At 46.3% G+C, this 20,712-nt stretch overlaps 2 protein-coding genes and 1 long non-coding RNA gene across 5 annotated transcripts; all 3 read right to left on the bottom strand.

Annotated features, from left to right (window-relative positions):
- Nucleotides 1–3,553: 3,553 nt before the first annotated feature.
- LOC111859219 (mitochondrial ornithine transporter 1-like) lies at nt 3,554–10,279 on the bottom strand. 2 transcript variants are annotated; one of them, XM_023841719.2, is made up of 8 exons: nt 8,724–10,279; nt 8,425–8,521; nt 7,784–8,042; nt 7,264–7,404; nt 7,011–7,183; nt 5,978–6,136; nt 5,104–5,874; nt 3,554–4,941 (listed from the first exon to the last, which is right to left on the bottom strand). In XM_023841719.2, exons 2-7 carry the CDS (start codon nt 8,492–8,494, stop codon nt 5,756–5,758), a joined length of 921 nt encoding a protein of 306 aa, XP_023697487.1. In that variant the 5' UTR covers nt 8,495–8,521; nt 8,724–10,279; the 3' UTR covers nt 3,554–4,941; nt 5,104–5,755. The 2 variants fall into 2 exon arrangements, with proteins under 2 accessions (XP_023697487.1, XP_023697486.1); XM_023841718.2 differs by having other exon boundaries at nt 8,425–10,279.
- A 148-nt stretch (nt 10,280–10,427) lies between these two features.
- On the bottom strand, nt 10,428–14,303 carry hmgb3b (high mobility group box 3b). Its single transcript, XM_023841720.2, has 5 exons — nt 14,174–14,303; nt 12,265–12,457; nt 11,608–11,750; nt 11,278–11,452; nt 10,428–11,199 (listed from the first exon to the last, which is right to left on the bottom strand). Exons 2-5 carry the CDS (start codon nt 12,412–12,414, stop codon nt 11,053–11,055), a joined length of 615 nt encoding a protein of 204 aa, XP_023697488.2. The 5' UTR covers nt 12,415–12,457; nt 14,174–14,303; the 3' UTR covers nt 10,428–11,052.
- Nucleotides 14,304–14,860: 557 nt separating this feature from the next.
- On the bottom strand, nt 14,861–19,060 carry LOC111859221 (uncharacterized). 2 transcript variants are annotated; one of them, XR_002841770.2, is made up of 3 exons: nt 18,721–19,060; nt 18,300–18,524; nt 14,861–17,867 (listed from the first exon to the last, which is right to left on the bottom strand). It is a non-coding gene; the product is annotated as an uncharacterized lncRNA (long non-coding RNA). The 2 variants fall into 2 exon arrangements; XR_002841769.2 differs by having other exon boundaries at nt 14,861–17,817.
- Nucleotides 19,061–20,712: the final 1,652 nt, after the last annotated feature.

The raw sequence follows: 20,712 nt of genomic DNA, 5'->3' as shown, positions 1-20,712 counted from the left end.
CGAGAAATTCTGAGGCGTACGCAGAGGAGGAGTACGCAGAGGAGGAGTACACAGAGGAGGAGTACGCAGAGGAGTACGTCTGCTGTACTTAAATGTACCACCCATTACCCATTCAGGTCTGTTCCTGATATTCCCGATTCTCCAATTTTCCCCACGGCTCCTCAGAGAACTCACCCTCGTTCCCAGTCTGCAGCTCCAGGTGCTCCCACAGCCACGGAGCAGCAGGATAAATCCAGTGTGGGGGGGGAGACGGGCCCTCGCCCTGAGCAGCTGTGGGTGCTGCCCGGGCCCTGAATGATGGCAGCGTGTGATGGTCAGATGACTCAACCTGGTATGAAAATGAGGGTTTTAGCAGTAAACTGATCTTTAATGGCCAAGGAAGAGAGGCTCCTTCCGAAAGCAGGCCTGACACCTGGGGATCGGGAACAGTCCTGGGCTCTCACTCTCCAGCCATTATGTCCTCTTAATGTCCGTCACATTTATCATCAAATTTATCAAAGTTGCTAATAATACATTTCTGGATCATTATTATGTCATAACTATTCTGCAGGAGATAACTGGTCACTGGTTTACAGTTATATAAGCAAGTTAGGACTCTGCATGTCATGCCACTGTTGGGCCCTTGAGCAATCTCAACGCAATCTCTGCAGGGGTGTTGAATGCCAGCTGACAACGACCTTTGACCCCTAACATCACTCTCACCTTTGTATGTCTCATAGAGAGCAAGATGGGATCTGCAAAAGTACCCAGTATCCCCACAGGGAATTATAAAGTATCATTATTCTATTAAGATCCTGGATCTTTCTAGAAGCGTAGACTGTGGGGCCCTCACTGTCAGAGATGGAAAGTTCAGATCCAGAAAGTACAAATCCAGACCAAAATTTTATTTCAACAATCCAGTTGTTTAAAAAGAGTCACAGTCACAGAGTACTCAACTGGTTGGTTGAAATAAAATCTTGGTCTGGATTTGTACTTTCTGGACCTGAACTTTTCACCTCTGCCCACTGCAACGTGCCTGGCCACCGGATGAGAAGACCCAGGTCTCCTGCTCTGAAGAACAGCACTGGAGCCAGACATCGTGCCCCAAAGGCCAGACATGTGGCTGCGGAGAGAATGTACATGAGTGCTTTGCTCTGTCTGATGGAGAGGTGCTCAGGAGCTGCTCGCATGATCGATCGCTCACCTCAGACCAGAGAGGATCAGAAGCGTGGCTGACGTAGCTGGAACGGAGAAACACACGAGTGTTGCAGTACACCGACCCGCAGGGGAATCGGGCTGTGCAGGGACGCTGCGGGGGCATGCCGGGCTGCGCAGGGATGCTGCGGGGGCTTGCCGGGCTGTGCAGGGACACTGCGGGGGCTGCGGGGGCATGCCGGGCTGTGCAGGGATGCTGCAGGGGCTTGCCGAGCTGTGCAGGGATGCTGCGGGGGCATGCCGGGCTGTGCAGGGACGCTGCGGGGGCATGCCGGGCTGTGCAGGGACGCTGCGGGGCTGCGGGGGCATGCCGGGCTGTGCAGGGACGCTGCGGGGGCTTGCCGGGAAGGCTGGTCAATGGAGAGAGAGGACAACAGTACAGTGTCTGTCATGCCCGCTGTCATGTGGGGGGAGGCTGGTGCATCTCCTGTTCGTGGGAGTATGAGAACGGGAGCGTGGCTCAGGCACTCAGCCCCTTGTGCTCCTGCATACTGGTGCAGGAAATGGGACATTACAGCTGGGCAGGACAACGCAGCTGCAGGCACATCTGGAAGAGCCACCCAGGGCCGTCTGGGGGGGGGCCATCAGACCTGAGGCCTTTTCAAGCCCCCACCTCCCAGCACCGGGTGGGGGGGGGGGGGGGGGCGTGCGCAATGTGCAATAACAGAGCCTGTGTGGCCGCAGTTGCAGGGTGCAGCAAACCAGCATAATCACATCCATTCGTACAGCTGATTCATGATGCAGTTAAGAGGACCAGCCATTCTCAGGGAATCTGCTGATGTGGATTTGGCCAAAGAAAAGTGCTCAGAGAAGAATCCTGCTGACCCTGACTGCGAAAAGGACGTTAATATGGCTTTATAACTACACTGACTTAGCAATAACTCAAAACCACTTATACTGCACTTTTTAAATGATGATGTTAACGTCTTATAAAAAATACAGAGGATAGAATCGGCCAGAATTCAGGTCTGACAACGTTTCTTCAGTCAAGAACTTAACTAAGTTAGAAGGCTGTGAAGTGCAGTATATATGAGTATTTTAATGACAACTGAAAGACAGACAGGTGTCTTCAATGCGCTGCTTCGCGCATGGCTCTAAAGGCAGTGGTGCGACTCATTTTCGCCATCTAGTGAAGAAATACAGGTACTACATATATCCTCTTACGTAAGCGAATAAATTATTAATCGGTTTGCCGTTTGTGATAATGAATCCTAATAATAATTGGATTTGTTGTGATCAAATTAAGCTTTGGTTATTACATAAGTGAGATAACGAGCCTAAGATATCAATTACATATTTAAAAATAGGTACCTTGACGGTACTTCCCGGACAAGGCCTGGAAGGGCCTTCTCACCAACGCATCCGGCTCGCTCCCATCCCATCATCTCCATCCATATGTATGAGATTAAAGCGAGGGATCTGCCGCATTGCTGCAAAACGCAGAAAATGGATTATGTGGCATTAAGGACCAAAGGCATGATCTTTCACCGGGTTGAACTGAGCCGGTTCTACCTCTGCTATAAAGATAAAACTGTTATTTACAGCGCAAGAACAGTGCGTTAAAAACGGCCAAGTGGGGTAATATAGAGAATGCAGCGTTTCAGACAAACTCGATAATTTCAGTGGCACGGCTGAGTGAACACCGTCCATGTGGACAAATGTTCTATGTAAACAGCCTGGTGTTTTATCTTACGAGTTAGGTCAGTCATGTCTAGTGTCAGAATACCTAATAAAAGAGTAAACAGGTCCTGTTTATCCGCTATATATAAACCTATTTACGCCAAGAATTTCAGTTAAAAGCACAAAGATCTAATGTAAAGCTAAAACTAAGATTAAAGTTTATTTTATAATAGTAATAACGACCACATAAAGTATTGTGGTAATAGTTGAATAGTGCATAGGCTAACTCTTACGTTTACGCTCGCATAAGAGTGTATACGTGAAGGCACCAAAAAATCATTATTTCTTAGAAACACAAAACAGAAAAACTTTATATTACTATTAATTAGATCGTGGCAGTGAATTATACGCTTACCTTGCCGTCGCTGCAATAAGCAGCTTCGCTTACGCTCCGCTGATGCACAGGCCGCGTTTTGCGGACCATCGCGCACGTTTAAAGGTCCGGCGCTGTCATCGACAACCTGGTGGGAAAATGTCACAGAGCCTCGGCTCCCGGCGCCGCCTTAAGCACCGTGCCGCGGTAAAGCCGGGCTACACCGGGCACTTGTTTGGCTGCATCCTTTATATTTCTGAGACTGAATGAATGAATGAGGTTTGGTGTTACCGCTTCGCGGTGACAGATGATTTTCACATTCGCGTAACTCCCAGGAGCTACAGACCACAATATTCTGCTTTTAAATTGCTTTAAACGGTTTATTAGCGTTTTATAATGGTTTCCGATATGAACAGGATCCCTTACTGTTTTATTCACTCCGGCGCACGCGGCTATGAGGTGAGAGAGGACAGGCCTCCTTGTCCTAGCGGTACGTTCACTGGGGATTTAAAATATTGATCAGACACATCATCACAAACAAAACGTGGCTAAACTGGGGCACAGGTCTTATCAGAAACGCCAGCTTTTATTTAAAACTTCGGTTAAGCTTTACATTAACTGCACCTTCATAATGAATTCATAGAACATTCATAAGTGGTGTGTATTTATACCTTAACATTCTAACATACCTTAACATCTTTAATGCACATTAATAACAAACATTATATGGTAATAAACATTATAACCATATAATCATGTTTATGAATGTATATCAAATGTATTATCTGTGTTAATGTATATTCAAGCTGTTAAGGTGTGTTAGGATGTTAAGGTATACTTACACGCTGCTTATGAATGCTCTATGAATGCATTATAAAGGTGCTTTATTCCCCCCCGCCACACTCCCTGCCGGTGGATGAGGCCCCCGGCTGCCGATGCGTTGGTGGTTCTCGATGTCCGGGGTTGGATGCTCTGGTGTGTGCTGGCTCACTCTCGGCGGTTGCCTGGCCCTCCCGGCTCTGTCGGGCCCCGACTGGGGGGTGGGGGGGCCCTTGGATCTCTGGGCCCGGGGTCCGGTCTGCCCTGGTGTGGCTGGCCGCCAGCAGAGCCTGCGTGCTCCCCGCCACGGCCCCCTGGGGCTCCTGTGATGTGGCCCCCCTCCGGAGCGCTCCTCTGCCCTTTTCTGGGTGGGGGCTGCAATTGTCCCTGTGGTGGTCCTCCTGGGGTTCCCGTGCCCTGGGGGGCCTCTGGATGTCTGGGGCCCGGGTCTTCTCCATAACTGCTTCCTGTCCTGGGGGGCGGGGCTGTGGCTCCCCACACACACTACTGGACATTTACATGGAGAAACCTTAGGAACACCAGCGCGCTGACACACACACGCGTGCACACAGGTGCTCACGGACACGTGCTCACGGACACACACAGTCTTGATCGGTTGTTGCTTCTGGGCATGTGTTGTAATGCTTTTTGTGTGTGCTGTTCAACATCATTTAACGTTTGATGTTCGTTGTGATTCGTACAGATGTTGGTTGTTTTCTCTCTTCTCTTGACGAAGTAAATATAAATAAATAAATAGAAATAAAGCAGTCCTCCGCAGAGTGGGGTGGTGGAGGAAATATAAAAAAAATAATAAAATAAAAAAATAAATGTGCAATTAATGTAAATTGTTACCAGAATTACTTCATATGATTTTATTTTTTCACTGTTCTGTGAAGCCAGTTGTAAAATACACATATGTAGTCATTAAATATCAGCTGAAAAGTTTGTAAGAGTTTTTTGTAAGAGATGCCAGGTTTAACCACTTGACGTCATTATTTTTATTTTTTTATCTGTAGCTGAAACCTTTATCACATTACGATATGGTAGGGGCAGATTTTTCAATTTATTATGTCAATTCGATGAGTAACACTGTAAACAAGATGCGATGATGAACTAAACACTATTAACAAGGAACACTTTTAAATTACATTACAGTTACAGATCGCAGCACAAATTAATACAAATAAGCAGCATTTCACTCTTAAACCAGGCTGCTTTATATACTAGTTGAAGACTTATGGAATTTTTATGTTCTGAGAGACTTTTCAGATTTAAGTGCTCAACACAACACAACAGCCTCTGACCCCACTACATATAAACTTAAGATTTTTAAAATTACATATAAAATTATAACATCATAAGAAACACAGCATGAAATCACAGAATGTATGGTTGCTAACCTGATGCTTTTGTTCATTTACATACCTGGACATCTAACGATCCCAGTTAAAGACCTTGGCCTGGCACTGGAGTACACCCCTTTTCATGGTTAAAGTTTGCACGTTTTCATTATTAATTGTCTTAAGACTGAAACAATCTTATTATCATGATTGTCAGCATGTGCATAAATATTCTGAGGTAGGTAATGAGGTTTTTCTGGGGATTGACGTGTTCTTGGAGATAATGTTAAATCAGACTGTGTGTCGTTTGTGCGAATCGCAGGACATTTGATAATAAAAAAGACGACCGTAGGTCACTGAGTGCCCCCCCCCCTGGCAGTCCCAGTGAACTCTGGCCCACATGCTGGAGTCAGCTGACCCGGCTGCTGAGGCCACTCCTGGTCAGCTCATAGGCCAGGAATAGGGCCCCGTTGGAGGGGAATGCTCGCAGCACGGTGGGAGTCAGGCCAGCGTAGAGAGCCGGCACCCCTGGGGTGTGGAGATAGCACAGCATGGTTGGGAAACACCATCCGGCTGGCAGAGACACCTACAGCCACTAGCCGGTCATTTGGGGCGATTCCGGCCTGCTCACCTTCAGCTCGCAGGATGCTGACCAGCGTCGCCAGGAAGCCAGCCTGTCTGCCCGACATGGACAGCACCTGGATGCGTGATTTCACCGAGTCGATGGGGTAGACAGCCAACCAGAAAAAGGAGCCGCCTACCCCGCCACTCACCACTAGGGCGGCGGCATCTGGGGAGGGGCAGACAGAGCAGAAATTAAATGAAAGGTAAACTTTTTCAAAATAATAGAAACGGTGAAATAGAATTAATGCCACATATTTTTCTAAAGTTCTGCAGTGGTTTTTCTTCTGCTTTAAGTAGAACAATGTCACTGGAGTCATGAGTGCTGCTGCATGTGATTTTTTTTCAGGGTTTAAACTGCCTTAAGTCTGTTTAAACTATTTTTTTCACCAAATAACTGGTGTTTTGAAAACTCACTGTTTGTCACAGAGCCCCCGGTTTCTGCCATTTAAAGCCACTGTGCTCTGACAGCAACAAACAAACCCTTTGAGTGCCCCCAGCACACGACACTGGACTGAGGGATGCAGTAAATCCGGTCTGATCCACCCATGGCAGCTCGTCAAGTGTGTGGCTATTTTTACAGTCGGCCTGCATTGTTTACGCAGGTCTGCCGGATCGTTGACAGCTGCCTCACCAGCTCAGCTCGGTCCGCTGACCAGGAGGTCACACTGGAAAGTCGGCCTTTAGATCTACACCTGTGTTAGTTTGCCAGTTTGTTTCTGTTTGTGTTGTAGCGTGTAAGTTTGAAATGCGTTGTCTTTGTGTGTTTTTCTACAGAGTGGATCATCAGTATATATCTGTAGTTTATATAAATTATACACACAAGGGGTTCCATATCAACGAGACAAACTCACATACCGGGGGCCAGAGGTTACAGAACTGCTGAAAACGCACACATACAGAGGACTCCAAAACATTAAAGAAAATATTAAATCACAAACATTTGACTCATTTGTCATCTAAATATGTTAGGGTTAGATCATACCTTCTAGGCAGCAAGCATCACACCGCCTCACATCCCTGGTTACCCCGGTGTGACCTACCTAGGTCGTTCTTGGAGTAGCCGCAGTTGACAAAGATGGTCCTGCTGACCTCATAGCCCCCGAAGAAGAAGAAGTAGCCCGGCACCTCTCGAAGCCAGGTGCTGGTCATGCCCTGGAAGAGGCCAGGGAGGCCCTCCTTCTTCAGGATGTTCTTCACGATGGACCAGCTGGAGCTGGTCAGAGGAGATCTCCAGTTTATCTTGATTGCATTAAGCAGACAGCATAGAGATATAGGTGTAAAGAGGGAACTTACACACGGCACAGCAGGGAGGTCTTGCCCACCGTACGCATCTCATGCATGGCCTGCATGCGGCATTTTACCAGCTCGGTGGGACACAGCACCAGAGAAGAGAAGATGGAGGCCATGGAGCCAGCTGTGGCATTTTGAAGGTCACTGTGATGGACAGGAAGATGGAGATGAGGACTGGGACAGGCAGGGAGGAAGAGGAGAGGACTGGGACAGGCAGGGAGAAAGAGGAGAGGACTGGGACAGGCAGGAGACAGCTGTGTGGACTGGGACAGATAGGGAGGGACGAGGTCTGAGACAGGAGTATTGATTCGTTTGTTTATACAGTATACTTATCAGTAATCCCCATTCACCTCAAACCTCACAACCTATGATGAAATCACTGACTTTAAAAGTCATTCCACACAAAAGGTTCTGCTTATATCATGTAAAAAGCCATGCTTATCTGTGAACCTTTCACTAATTCAGAGTATCACCTTGAGGTATGCAGACCCCACCCATAACACTGTCCCACTGTCTCTCTCACCTGAGCTGGCCAACCGACTCCAGCCCGAAAATCCTCCTTGTAAGCTCTTGGCACGTGCCATAGCAGGCAAAGAGGACGGCGTTCTCCGCTATGTTGGACAGCAGGGCAGGGGTGGTGCCCTGATACAGGCCCCACAGCCCCCCCTGACGGTACGTGGTCTGGAAGCAGTGGAGGAAGCCGCGGTACAGGCTGGGGAAGGTCTGCAGCTTCACTTTCACGGTGTCGAAGGGTTGGCCGCACGCCACGCACGCAGCGCCTCCTGCATCGGCCGGCAAATCAACCGATAACAATATTAAAGCGGATGAAAACGTACGTTACTCACGGAAAGACCAGGGAAAGATAATTAAACGCAAGTCTTATTGTACACAATCCACAGCTCAATCCTTGGGATGGAAAAACTTTAACAAAAATAATATTTTAAAGTAATTAATTTACAGAGTTTCTTAGAGGTTATTCCCTGTCTGAGTAGAATATACTGGAAAATGCTAGTGTTTTGCCAGCGCTTTTTCATTACTTTCAAACTGCCCTGCCGCAGTTGCTTTTAAACCTATTTTGATTCCGTAAATAATAATAAAAAGATAATTGTAACAAATTATTCCTTGCCTGCGTTAAACGAAAGAGTGCAGAGAGCGCGCGCTTACCTGCGGATCCGGCGACGAGGTTAATCACAGCGTCAGTGAAGGGATTCATCGCGCGCCGCTCCGCCGCCATCCTGTCCCCGGACCGCGGATACCTGACCTTCATTACAAAGTTTGCAGTAGCTTTTAAATATAGCTCAAACAGTCAACTTTTCAATAACTATATTATAACGAAACGAGTGTTTATATAAGTTATGCATTATATTATAATCGACCTATGATTAATGCTTAAATAATCGTAACTAGGTTATTCCAAATTGCTCATATTAAACTCAGTATTGAATCATGTAATTTTTGCTTACCGTATGTTTTCAGCCGATGATAACACTGTTAAATATAGAAAGGTAAAGACCACGGAAACGCATTCTCACATTTAACTTACACTACATAGGATACGGAGAGAAAACGGCCCAGGGTCCAGCTTAGTGGGCAGACGGGATGTATTTTGGAAACGCTGTGGTTTCCTTTATCTTACTGTACCTGGGGACGCGGTGACGTCAGATAGTGTAACGGGGCCCAGCAGAAGCACAGCCGAAATGCGCGTGATCGAAACAAACTAACAAACCAAAATCTGGACGGTTCAAAGAAATTAGACAGCCTTTAAGTGTTTTTTTCCCCCCAAGGACTGGAAAAGTGGGCCACAGAATTTCTTCGAAAACACTGGGTCAGATTGGGTTAATCTGCACAGTACCGTACATAGACCATGTGGTTCTGAGGGGTACGTTTTGTTTTCACCGTCATGAGCTGTCCACTGGGATGGATTGGTATCCCGTCTCGGGGGTCCTATGCCCTCTGCCTCCACGGACAGGTTTCAGGTTCACTTTGGACCCCAAGAAAGCTTATAATATATTGCGTCCCCAACGCAATAATGTTCTAAATACTTCAGGGCCCCTTTGAATTGCGCAACCTCGTCACCCTTCACGGCGGCTGTGCCACATCCAGCTGTACGGTGTGGCACGGTGTCACTTGAAACAGTGTGATCAGCATCTTTTGTTGTGCGATCGATTACAGCATTTTACAACCGACCACGAGTACCTCTAATCATCCACAGTTGAGACTGAATAGCCAATTAACAGGTTTAGAATAGGACCTTTCAGAATTACTTTAAATCAAATTATTAGGAAGTCTATAGGTATGCATAGGTAAGGCGACAGGTCCATCACTACTCGTTTCACTACTAGCGTAGGAAAACATTATAGAGGAACTAATATTTGTTCGTACAAGCAGCCGTCGCCGGTTTCAAAACACAAATTGTTTTGGGAACGTCGAGGAAGTTAAAAACAAGTAGCCTATTTACAATCTGCTTCATTTGAAGGACCTACAGGATTCTTAAATTAGGAACAAGCGTCAAGGCACTAGACACGCAGCATAATCTTGTTTTCTACGTTTTTGTTAAAAGTACAGTTAGCATTGACGCGAATAATGAGATCCTCGATAAATTTAATATTCACCGTTCTGACAAATGTCAACCTGTACAAGAGTGGAATACAAATTAATCAATGTCTTACCGACATTTAAATATGCGAACATATTTCACGTCGCTTAAGGTAAATCTGTCAAGCAGAGACCTCGACAGTTCATTCCACATTACAATAGTAAACTAAAATAGCGACACTTCTGACACCAGACACAAGGTGGGGCAATTGATCCAGTGAACATTTAACTCGCATATTAATCTCGCACCGTAGTGTTCGTGCATTTCCCTCAAACATGCGCGGAATGTTCGGATAAAGCTCAAACAGTAATCAGCATGCTGTCACTAACTGCTCTGCAGGGCTACATTTAGTCCAGGCACCAAACATAATGGGAGGGGCCCAGGAACCCAGTAGAGAGAAAGGAGATTAAAATGAAGCCAATACAGACAACTGCACCCAGACTGAAGGCTCCAGAGAAAAGAACCTCAAGTAGCCAGTCAATTCAGTTCCAATATGCACTGACAGAAAATCAATGCGTAAAGCCTCCATTTCATCCAGTGAAACTGAAAAAGAATACAGAGGGGGAAAAAATAAGTCTAAAAATGCAACTTTATTTCAAAACACCATACCATCCCTAAATATACAAAAAATAAATCTCAGATGCAAAATAAGATTTTTCAAAGCCACCATTAATGCTTATCACTTGTCAGTTGATGGGTTTCATAGTTAAAAATTCCCATTCAGCAGCCAACACCTCACAGCCCAAGTAAAGCATCACAGGCTACTAGAATACAGGACCAAGACCACAGGACCAAGACCACAGCGTGAAGCAGAACAGCCATTTCTAGCCAGTCTGCTTCACCCAACAGCTCCGAGTCAAGCTTAGCTACTGCCGATATTTTTACACACACCTACAGCCTAGACCTGTGCAATTTTAAAACCCAAAGAAAAAAAAAAAAAAAAAAGTAAATCAGTTCAAACAGCTCTTAAAGAAACTCATTTAAATACTACCAGCTATAGTCAGCAAATTAAAAAACCAAAATGTGTCAGGATGACACTGAACAGCAATGACGACAAGCTGAATAGGGATGTCAAGTGGCTTCCATCAAGTAATCATCTCAGTACATCAGACCGAGTCCAAACTAAATCGGGGAGAGGTTAATAAAATTGCACCGCCGACATTTCTAAACCCATGACAATCCATCTGTGAACACATCTATTCATCATCATCGTCATCCTCATCCTCGTCTTCCTCCTCCTCTTCCTCGTCTTCCTCATCATCATCATCCTGCATGCTCTTTGAGGCAGGTTTTGAAGCGGTTGCCCCACCGGTTTTGCCCTTGTGCTTGTAGTCTGCCACGTCCTGTAAGAAAACAGACTGTTCAGCCAGACCGTCCAGACGCCAGACCATGCATACAGGGACAAATGGCTCCCAAGTCACCTTCTTGTACTTGTCCTTCAGCTTGCCAGCCTTGGCCAGGTAGGGCTGTTTGTTGGCGTCCGTCATGTTGTTCCACATGGTCCCAAGCTTCTTGGCCACCTCACCAATCCCCAGGCTGGGGTTTTGGCCTTTGATTTTGGGACGGTACTCGGAGCAGAACAGGAAGAATCCAGATCTGATGAACAGTGAGCTACTTCAGCATGAAAAGCCCATAACTGAGGGACGGCCTGACTGATGATTACCACCCACTACGGAGGGGTTCATCCACCAGGCAAACCTAAATGGAAGCTGCATAATGCCACCAAGGACAGAGCAAAGGCAGAGACTCACGGGGGCCGTTTGGGAGCACTGGGGTCCTTCTTGCTCTTCTTGCCCTTTGGACCAACAGGGTAGGCCATCATCTCCTCCTCATAGCGGGCTTTGTCCTGCGTCGCCATGTCCTCAAACTTGGACTTCTCCTTCGGGGACATGGTCTGAGAAGACAAACTCAAGCTGTGTAAGCAGCAGCTCCTGATAATGGGCCCAAACTGCCAGTCGACTTGCTCTGAAAAGGACCAAGTTCTCAAGCAGTAAAGTACTTCCTGTGATAGGTAACGCTATTCAGCAAAACCCACAAGCAGGGACAAGGTTAACATGTATGCATTTTAGCCATTAAACTCAGGATACATCAAATCACGTCAAACCAAACACTTCACACTAAAGTGCACTAAGACCAGGGTTGCAAAATCATGGGAATTCTCCATTAATTCCCAATCCAAGTTGGAAACTTTCCTTATTTCCAAAATTCCCCAGCTTCCCCTGGAATGGAAAGTTTCTGGAAATAAGACCATTAGGACATTTCATATTATTATTATTCTAGACTAGGCAGTTATGTCCAGAAAACCAGTAAATACGCCTGCCCAATGTGGCAGACCAAACGGAGATGCCATACTCAAGGACTGGATACTGATCCTCTGCTTGGTCAAGTCAGGATGACAGACAGCTCACCTTCCATCTGCCGGAGCACTTCTTGGAAAACTCGGCAAAATTCACGGGAATGTCGGGGTTCTTCCTCTTATGCTCCTCACGGCACGTCTGGACAAAGTAGGCATAGGCGGACATCTTGCCCTTCGGCTTCTTGGGGTCACCCTTTGCCATTCTCCTTAGTCGATTTTATTTCTCTGAACCTTTTAATTTGTCCCTGCAACAGAGAGGAGGTGGGAGAATCATCAGTCCGTGGCCTTTAAATATTATATTCCTTGGAGAGTCTAAACGCGTTAGCAAGTAAGTCTGCATGAAATAATTAACTAAATACGACGAAGAGGGAAGGTTAGAGACCAAGAGCAGACCCTAGTCTTCATTCATGTATAGTTTTACATGAGAAGTTCGTGGTAAGTGAACGGGTAAGTTTTGCCAAGTTGTGCTGAGTGAAAGGTTTAAGCAGCTTAAAATGCACGGTGCTATCGACGCAGCTTCAGTCGCACAAACTCCGCGTTTTACGTAAAAAGTGTGCAGTTTATTAGATGTAAGCTTTACGCTGCCAAAATGTACATGTACCCTCGCAATCGATTCGTTTACGTGAGAATTGTCCGTCTGAAGTGACGAGGGGGGGGGGGGCGTCCAGAAAACGACTTGTTTTTAACCTTCCATTTTGTGAAATGCCTCAGCGTGAGAGAAAGTGCCTCTTAATTTTAACGTGCATCGAAATTTCGGGTGTGATTTTTTGCTTGAGAGCCGCAGCCTCGCCCAATCTGGCCCGTGTCGCCTTTATACACATCGCCGCAGCAGAAGCGCACTGTAGCGAACCATAGCGAAGCGGAGCGGCGGCTCCTCTCCATTCATTAAAATGGCTCCTGCGAAGGAAGCCAGCGGAAGCCTGCGGGGCTTTAGTGCGCAACAAAGCGGCACACCCCCCAGCTGCAGGACAGGGCCGCTCGCCGCACTTCCAAGAGCACTTTTCGGTTCCTATAGGCATGTATTCGGGGGCATTTCTGCTCAGGCTACATAAGATAAAGGCAAACGGGCTCCTAGCGAGTTAGGCTAGATGGACCGCCGCCTGTACCAAACGCGATGCGCAGCCATGTCTGTAACACAGTCACTGCTGAGCAAAGCCGATAAGTTGGAAAGAATAAAACAACAGAAATGACACGGCTATTTCACATTAGTAAGGTAAAGAAATGCTTTCTGGGGAAGAAATTTAACACGATAAAGTTTCTAGGAAGGCGAGGAAATGCATTAGATTTAAAAGGGATTTGCCAGCGGCTGCTTGCTCGGAGTCGTTTCTTGTCAGTGGCTTAAATCGCCAGCCATTTTAATACCGTGCAATCGCAACCATTTCTCCATGTAGTGCATATTTCGAGCGTTTTACAAAAGTTCCTCTGCCACTTCACTCAGCACGACACGCTGAAGTATATCGGGGACATACAGTGATGGCGCATTAAACGCCGCCGGAGCGCATCGATAACAGCGCAGGTTTAAAGGGCCGCGGCAGCCACCCGCAGCGCAGAAATAAGAGCCGCACACCGTGGCGCAGGATCTGATCGGCTGAAAATCACGCATTTAACTAGCAAAGTGGGACGAAATTGTAAAACACACGACAGCAGAACTTAACCATATTATCGAGTCCCTGGGCCACTTACACAGGCACTACCAAATTTTATACAAACACATTTAACTTGTCGTAAAGTACGGGTTACGTATTGGAGGAATTATCATAGTCACGTATGAAACAAATATTGCAGGTCGGATATTTAAAATACTGCAAAAATTATTTTTTAGAAAACGGCATTTCTTGCGAAACGCATCACACAATAATAAAAAAAAGGATGCTGTAATAACAGCTCAAATTTACAATAATAATAATTAACCGCAGACGAAACAACAGCTAAAAATAAATACCCATGACACAGAGACGTACCTGTGCTGCTTCTCCGCACGTAGCAGTGAGCTCCGGAGTCCTCTCGCTATAAAAGCTATGTACACAGCCTCGCGCTAGCTCGATACGAGACCGGCCTGATTGGCTAGCGGCCCCGGTAGTTTAAAACAGCCTCCACAGTCACTGATTGGTTAGAAGCCACGGTAGTTTAAAAGGGCCTCCGGAGTCGCTGATTGGATACGCCCCTGTAAATGCCCGGAGCATCTATCCTCTGATTGGTGTAGCCGTGGGTAGTGTCACCCATTCTGAAAATCTCAAAAGTTTTTAAATAATGTAAACAGATGGTGTCACACATCACTTCTCGATTTTTTTTTATTTATAAAAATGAAAGGTATGTGAGAACTTTGCATGTTTTACTTATTCGCTAAGGGAAAGTACAGGGCCTAGACGCATCCCATCGGACACCACTCACACAAACACACCTTATGGAGAATTTAGGGAAACCAATTAACTGATTATGGCTGTAGAAGAAGAAGGAGAAGAAGAAAAGGATGGAGACGAAAGAAAAGAAGACAAAGAAGAAGATGAAGGAGACACCTTTATTTCACTGTACAAATACAATGAAATATTGTTTAAGCTTGTAGATGCCAAGTTAAACAAATCTACCTATCATCTATCTATCTATCTATCTATCTATCTATCTATCTAAATAAATAAAAGGGTAGCACAGGTAAGAAACATAATAAATGAAACAAACATATAACAAGAAGAGAAACGAGAAACAAGAATGAAGAATAAACGCTGGTAACCAGAGCACAGCATTGGCTGGAGGGGATAAACACACAGGATTTTTACTGGAGGTGAGAATAAATATGCTACATTACTGGGTTACATAGAGGTTGTAGATGTAGATTCACATATTTCAGACCTGGAAACATGCAGGCTCCACTTCTCCTGCACAGCCAGCTCATCTGAGGTCTCGTAGCAGAGACCCTGGCCAGCAATCAGTACAGAACCAAGGAGTCTCAGGCTCAGCAGCCTGCGGGGTAACGTCTCTATCGGTACGGCACCAAGGAGTCTCAGGCTCAGCAGCCTGCGGGGTAACGTCTCTATCGGTACGGCACCAAGGAGTCTCAGGCTCAGCAGCCTGCGGGGTAACGTCTCTATCGGTACGGCAACAAGGAGTCTCAGGCTCAGCAGCCTTCGGGGTAACGTCTCTATCGGTACGGCACCAAGGAGTCTCAGGCTCAGCAGCCTGCGGGGTAACGTCTCTATCGGTACGGCAACAAGGAGTCTCAGGCTCAGCAGCCTTCGGGGTAACGTCTCTATCGGTACGGCAACAAGGAGTCTCAGGCTCAGCAGCCTTCGGGGTAACGTCTCTATCGGTACGGCACCAAGGAGTCTCAGGCTCAGCAGCCTGCGGGGTAACGTCTCTATCGGTACGGCAACAAGGAGTCTCAGGCTCAGCAGCCTTCGGGGTAACGTCTCTATCGGTACGGCACCAAGGAGTCTCAGGCTCAGCAGCCTGCGGGGTAACGTCTCTATCGGTACGGCACCAAGGAGTCTCGCGCTCAGCAGCCTGCGGGGTAACGTCTCTATAGATGTCCAGCTTTGGGATTTCCCATCCAACCGAGAGCTGCTGTCCAGTGACAATGATCAGAAGTCCAGTCAGGTAGACCCCATTGCTAGTAGTAGATCTGGACCTAGATGTCTTTGCCCAGTGAAACATTTATGTAGTACTGCAGTATGTGGAACAGGGTTAAGGCCCTTATCTCCAGTTGCTCTGGGGACTGACTGGCCCTTCCTTCTTAAATGTTTGGTAAATGGACTTTGTAAATGGACATTTTACAATTCATGCCTCACATTCACCCATTCATACACCGGTGGCAAAGGCTGCCGTGCAAGGGAGCAATTTGGGGTTCAGTGTCTTGCTCAAGGACACTTTGATGGGGTCAGGAGGAACCAGGGCTCGAACCTGCAACCCTCCAATTGCTGAACGATAGCACTACCTCCTGCGTCACCATCTTCCCCAAATGTTTGTTGCTTTGGACAAAAGTGCCTGCAAAATAAATATAACTGAAATAATCTGACATCTGAGGTTTGCAGGATTAAGCTCTTAAAATGTATGATTGTTGCATTAGCAGCACAGGGCTGGTTAGGACATACTTACTATAGTTAAGGTTAAACTTCACTAATTCCTACATGGTGGTGTATTGGTTGGCACCATTGCCTCACACCTCTGGGACCAGCATTCGAGTCTCTGCCATGGCTCCGTTTGTGGCATTTGCATGTTCTCCCCGTGTCATCATGGCATTTCCTCCAGGTACACTGGTTTCCCTCCACAGTCCAAAAACATGCTGAGATGATTGAGAGTTGCCAAATTGGCTACAGATGTGAATAGTGTGCCCTTTGATGGGTTGGAGCTCTCTACTGGGTTATTCCCTGCCTTGCACCTATAGCTCCCAGTATAGGCTCCAGACCCCACACAACCCCGAATGGGACAAGTGAGTACAGAAAATGGGTGGATGATCCCTGTGTTTGTCCAGTAGCACAGAAAAAAACTGAATACAACAGCCAAATATAATGTCAATATTAAAGGTCAATAAATATGTAAAGGAAGACCAGTAATAAACATAATGCATTTCATAAGAATTACATGTAAAACAATACACTGCTATGCAAAATGAATATCTCTATTTTCATTGCTCATGTATCATTGACACTGTACATTACAACAACGTTAAGATTGTTGCACAATGCTATAAAAGACAATAAGCAAAGTTAAAATATGACAAATAATCATGTCAAGCTACATGTCACTGCGGACCATCTCTACACTCACCACATGGATAGTGACTCCAGGCTACATGTCACTGTGGACCATCTCTACACTCTCCCCGTGGATGGTGACTCCCAGCTACATGTCACTGTGGACCATCTCTACCCTCACCCCGTGGATGGTGACTCCCAGCTACTTGTCACTGTGGACCATCTCTACCCTCACCCCGTGGATGGTGACTCCCAGCTACATGTCACTGTGGACCATCTCTACCCTCACCCCGTGGATGGTGACTCCCAGCTACATGTCACTGTGGACCATCTCTACCCTCACCCCGTGGATGGTGACTCCCAGCTACTTGTCACTGTGGACCATCTCTACCCTCACCCCGTGGATGGTGACTCCCAGCTACATGTCACTGTGGACCATCTCTACCCTCACCCCGTGGATGGTGACTCCCAGCTACTTGTCACTGTGGACAATTTCTAGACATGCCCCATGGATGGTGACATGGTAGTTGACTGGTTCATCTGAAGTCCTTCCACTCAGTCCTCTGTCTTCTTGACATTGGCCTGTATGTGGTTCTCCTTATGCCATATAACACAGCTCTCCATTAGACTTCTGTACTCCTTTTTCTCCGCTTCACTGATGCGCCCCACAGTTGCAGAATCATTTGAGAATTTCTATAGGTGGCAAAGGCCGGTGTTGTTCCAGAAGTCGGTGCTGTAGAGAGTGAACAGGAATGGCAAAGGCACAGTCCCTTGAGGTGCTCTGTGCTACTCAGTACTGCCTGTGACATGAGGCCACTGAGGCGGACATGCTGAGGGCTGCATGGGAGGTCCGTTTTCCAGGCTGTCAAGACATCATTCACCTCAATCCTTCTGAGCTTCTCTGCCAGCAGCTGGGCCTAGAATTGTTGTGTTGAATGCACTTGAATCAAGTCCAGAAAGGACAGTGCTGTAACAGTGCAAGACAATACAACTGTCCAACTTTATCTATCACTGTACCTAATATCACACATTCACCATAAGGTAGGATGACATTAGATCATAAACATGAAATTAGGGGAACAGGCTGTGTATGTTAATATTTTCACGCAAGACAAAAGCAACAAGTAACAAACCAATTTAAATTTCAGTACTTTTAATTGTCTAATTTAATTTGAAAAGGTAATTAGTTCCATTACTCGTTACTGCCAAAAGTATTGTAATTATAGTAACGCATTTCCACTGGTCAAGTCAATGAGGGAATTATCTCCACCAAACAATGTAGAACCTTTTACAGTTGGAGGGAGAGATTGAACACCTTTGGGAAACAGAACAACAAAATAAATTTTAAATAGCAATAATTAAATGGGCTGTTTGTGACTGTTGGGTGTCTGTATCGTACCTGTGGGTTTTAGCTCTGCTGTCTCCCCCTTCAGTTCAGCAGACGCTATTGCAGCCTCCAGGTGTAGGTTGAAGAAGGTGCCAGTTTTGCGGCAGTGGATTTACCCCTGTTTTACACTGGATGCGTATCCGCTGCGGTGCGACTGCGCTGCATTCCCATTCCGTCCGAGGCCGTCCGCCAATTTGCACTGGACGCTTTGTGGTCCGTGTCTGATCCGGCGCGCCGCTGGTTTGCGAGATCACATGATCACGGGAGAATAACATTTAACATAACATTTATCTATGTTTCTATGGATAAAATAATGTGTCAATCCCATGTAGGTTACTGAACACTTTATTAGGTGTTTACAAGTACTTCACAGTACAGGTTACTTTCATTAAAAATCAAGTATTTACATAGTTAATTGGAAGATTCAACTTACCGTCAAATCCCAAAACTTCTGCAGTTTCACTCTATGCCTTCTCCTTTCTACTATTATCCTTGTAAAAAGGATGTCTGGGGTCGTACACAATTCCGTGTTTTTCCACCTCCAAAATTAACTTTTCGTTGTCCATGATGTGAAGGGAAATTGACGCATGCGCTCTGTGTTGCGTTCTTGATCCGTATCCGTCAAAAATAGACTTGATGCGCATCTCGACGGACTGCCGGACGTGTGACGGAACAGAGACGTAGCGGAGACGCAACGCAGCGGATCTGGTGTAAACTGATGCATTGACTTTATTGGCGGCGATTGCCTGCGGCTGCCGTGTCGGAAACGCACCGCAGCGGATACGCATCCAGTGTAAATCATGGGTAAAACAGGGGTTAGCGTTTGACCCTCCGCACTTTTCGGTATTGGTGTGATGGCTTTGAACTGCAAGCTTAATGTTTACAGCACGCAGACTGACTTTGGATGCTGTGCTTTTTATCTCGAATCTTTTAGTAATCTGTGAAAAGTCTGAGTCAGACTTTTTGTATTTTAGAACGTTTTTATTTTACTTACATTTTCAAAGCCAAATTTGAATTTACCCCAGTTAAAACTCTTAATTAATTATTAAGGCCCCGTGTTTTGGGGGGCCTAAAGTTCCTTCAGTTACCTGCGGGGCTCATGCCCAGTGGCCCCTGATTTCTTAATCTGCCCATGGGTACCATGTCTGACACATTAACACATGTGTTCCTCATGGCGATTTGTGGAATTCAGATACCGATGAACAGTTATGTCACTTTCTCTTGTTATTTGAATCGCTGTTTGAAAATTAAAGGGACCTCTGTAACTCTGGAGGGAAACACAAAATTGTCAATAAAGTAAAGCCCAGAGATGTGCTTCAGAATAAGCTGGTGTTTGGTTCTCCAGCTTGCCCAGCTAGCTGCTCCTTCTCGCCCCTTCCCTCCTGTCACTGCCTGTTCTTCAGGGGCCTGAAAGGGGCAGCTGCCAGGTGGCCTTGGCCATTAGAGGCCGCCGTGTGGCAATGCCTGGCCACCTTTGTTTGCTGCCCTTACAGTCACCACCATACATATCATATAACAAGCTACATATGGACAGTATCCGATGACAGGAAACGAATTATCTGCTCCATTTTTATGCTAAAGAGGAATCTGATCCATCAGATTTTCAAATAACACAACAATAGGAAACAATAAGAAGAGGACGTCGTTTTCTTTTAAAGTATTTATCTCAGTGAGCTCCAGTAGATAGAGAGAGGCTGAAAGGTGCACATGGTTCTATAAGAGGCAGAAAGGTGCACATGGTTCTGTAAGAGGCTGAAAGGTGCACATGGTTCTATAAGAGGCAGAAAGGTGCACATGGTTCTGTAAGAGGCTGAAAGGTGCACATGGTTCTATAAGAGGCAGAAAGGTGCACATGGTTCTGTAAGAGGCTGAAAGGTGCACGTGGTTCTGTAAGAGGCAGAAAGGTGCACATGGTTCTGTAAGAGGCTGAAAGGTGCACATGGTTCTATAAGAGGCAGAAAGGTGCACGTGGTTCTGTAAGAGGCTGAAAGGTGCACATGGTTCTATAAGAGGCAGAAAGGTGCACATGGTTCTGTAAGAGGCTGAAAGGTGCACGTGGTTCTGTAAGAGGCAGAAAGGTGCACGTGGTTCTGTAAGAGGCTGAAAGGTGCACGTGGTTCTGTAAGAGGCTGAAAGGTGCACATGGTTCTGTAAGAGGCTGAAAGGTGCACATGGTTCTATAAGAGGCAGAAAGGTGCACATGGTTCTGTAAGAGGCTGAAAGGTGCACATGGTTCTGTAAGAGGCTGAAAGGTGCACGTGGTTCTGTAAGAGGCAGAAAGGTGCACATGGTTCTGTAAGAGGCTGAAAGGTGCACGTGGTTCTGTAAGAGGCTGAAAGGTGCACGTGGTTCTGTAAGAGGCTGAAAGGTGCACGTGGTTCTATAAGAGGCAGAAAGGTGCACATGGTTCTGTAAGAGGCTGAAA

The sequence above is a fragment of the Paramormyrops kingsleyae genome, chromosome 24, assembly GCF_048594095.1.
Source record: "Paramormyrops kingsleyae isolate MSU_618 chromosome 24, PKINGS_0.4, whole genome shotgun sequence".
Taxonomy (NCBI): domain Eukaryota; kingdom Metazoa; phylum Chordata; class Actinopteri; order Osteoglossiformes; family Mormyridae; genus Paramormyrops; species Paramormyrops kingsleyae.
Note: the sequence above shows the minus strand (reverse complement) of the source record. Positions and strands in the feature narration are given on the sequence as shown.

Excerpts from the sequence above, each read along its gene's own strand:
- hmgb3b (XM_023841720.2), bottom strand. The coding sequence starts at position 12,414 with ATGGCAAAGGGTGACCCCAAGAAGCCGAAGGGCAAGATGTCCGCCTAT. Across the intron at positions 11,453-11,607 it reads AGTGCTCCCAAACGGCCCCC|ATCTGGATTCTTCCTGTTCT; the intron begins GTGAGTCTCTGC and ends ACTGTTCATCAG. Across the intron at positions 11,200-11,277 it reads TGAAGGACAAGTACAAGAAG|GACGTGGCAGACTACAAGCA; the intron begins GTGACTTGGGAG and ends GTTTTCTTACAG.
- LOC111859219 (XM_023841718.2), bottom strand. The coding sequence starts at position 8,527 with ATGAAGGTCAGGTATCCGCGGTCCGGGGACAGGATGGCGGCGGAGCGG. Across the intron at positions 8,043-8,424 it reads CCTCGTCGCCGGATCCGCAG|GAGGCGCTGCGTGCGTGGCG; the intron begins GTAAGCGCGCGC and ends CGGCCGATGCAG. Across the intron at positions 7,405-7,783 it reads GAGTCGGTTGGCCAGCTCAG|TGACCTTCAAAATGCCACAG; the intron begins GTGAGAGAGACA and ends TGTCCATCACAG.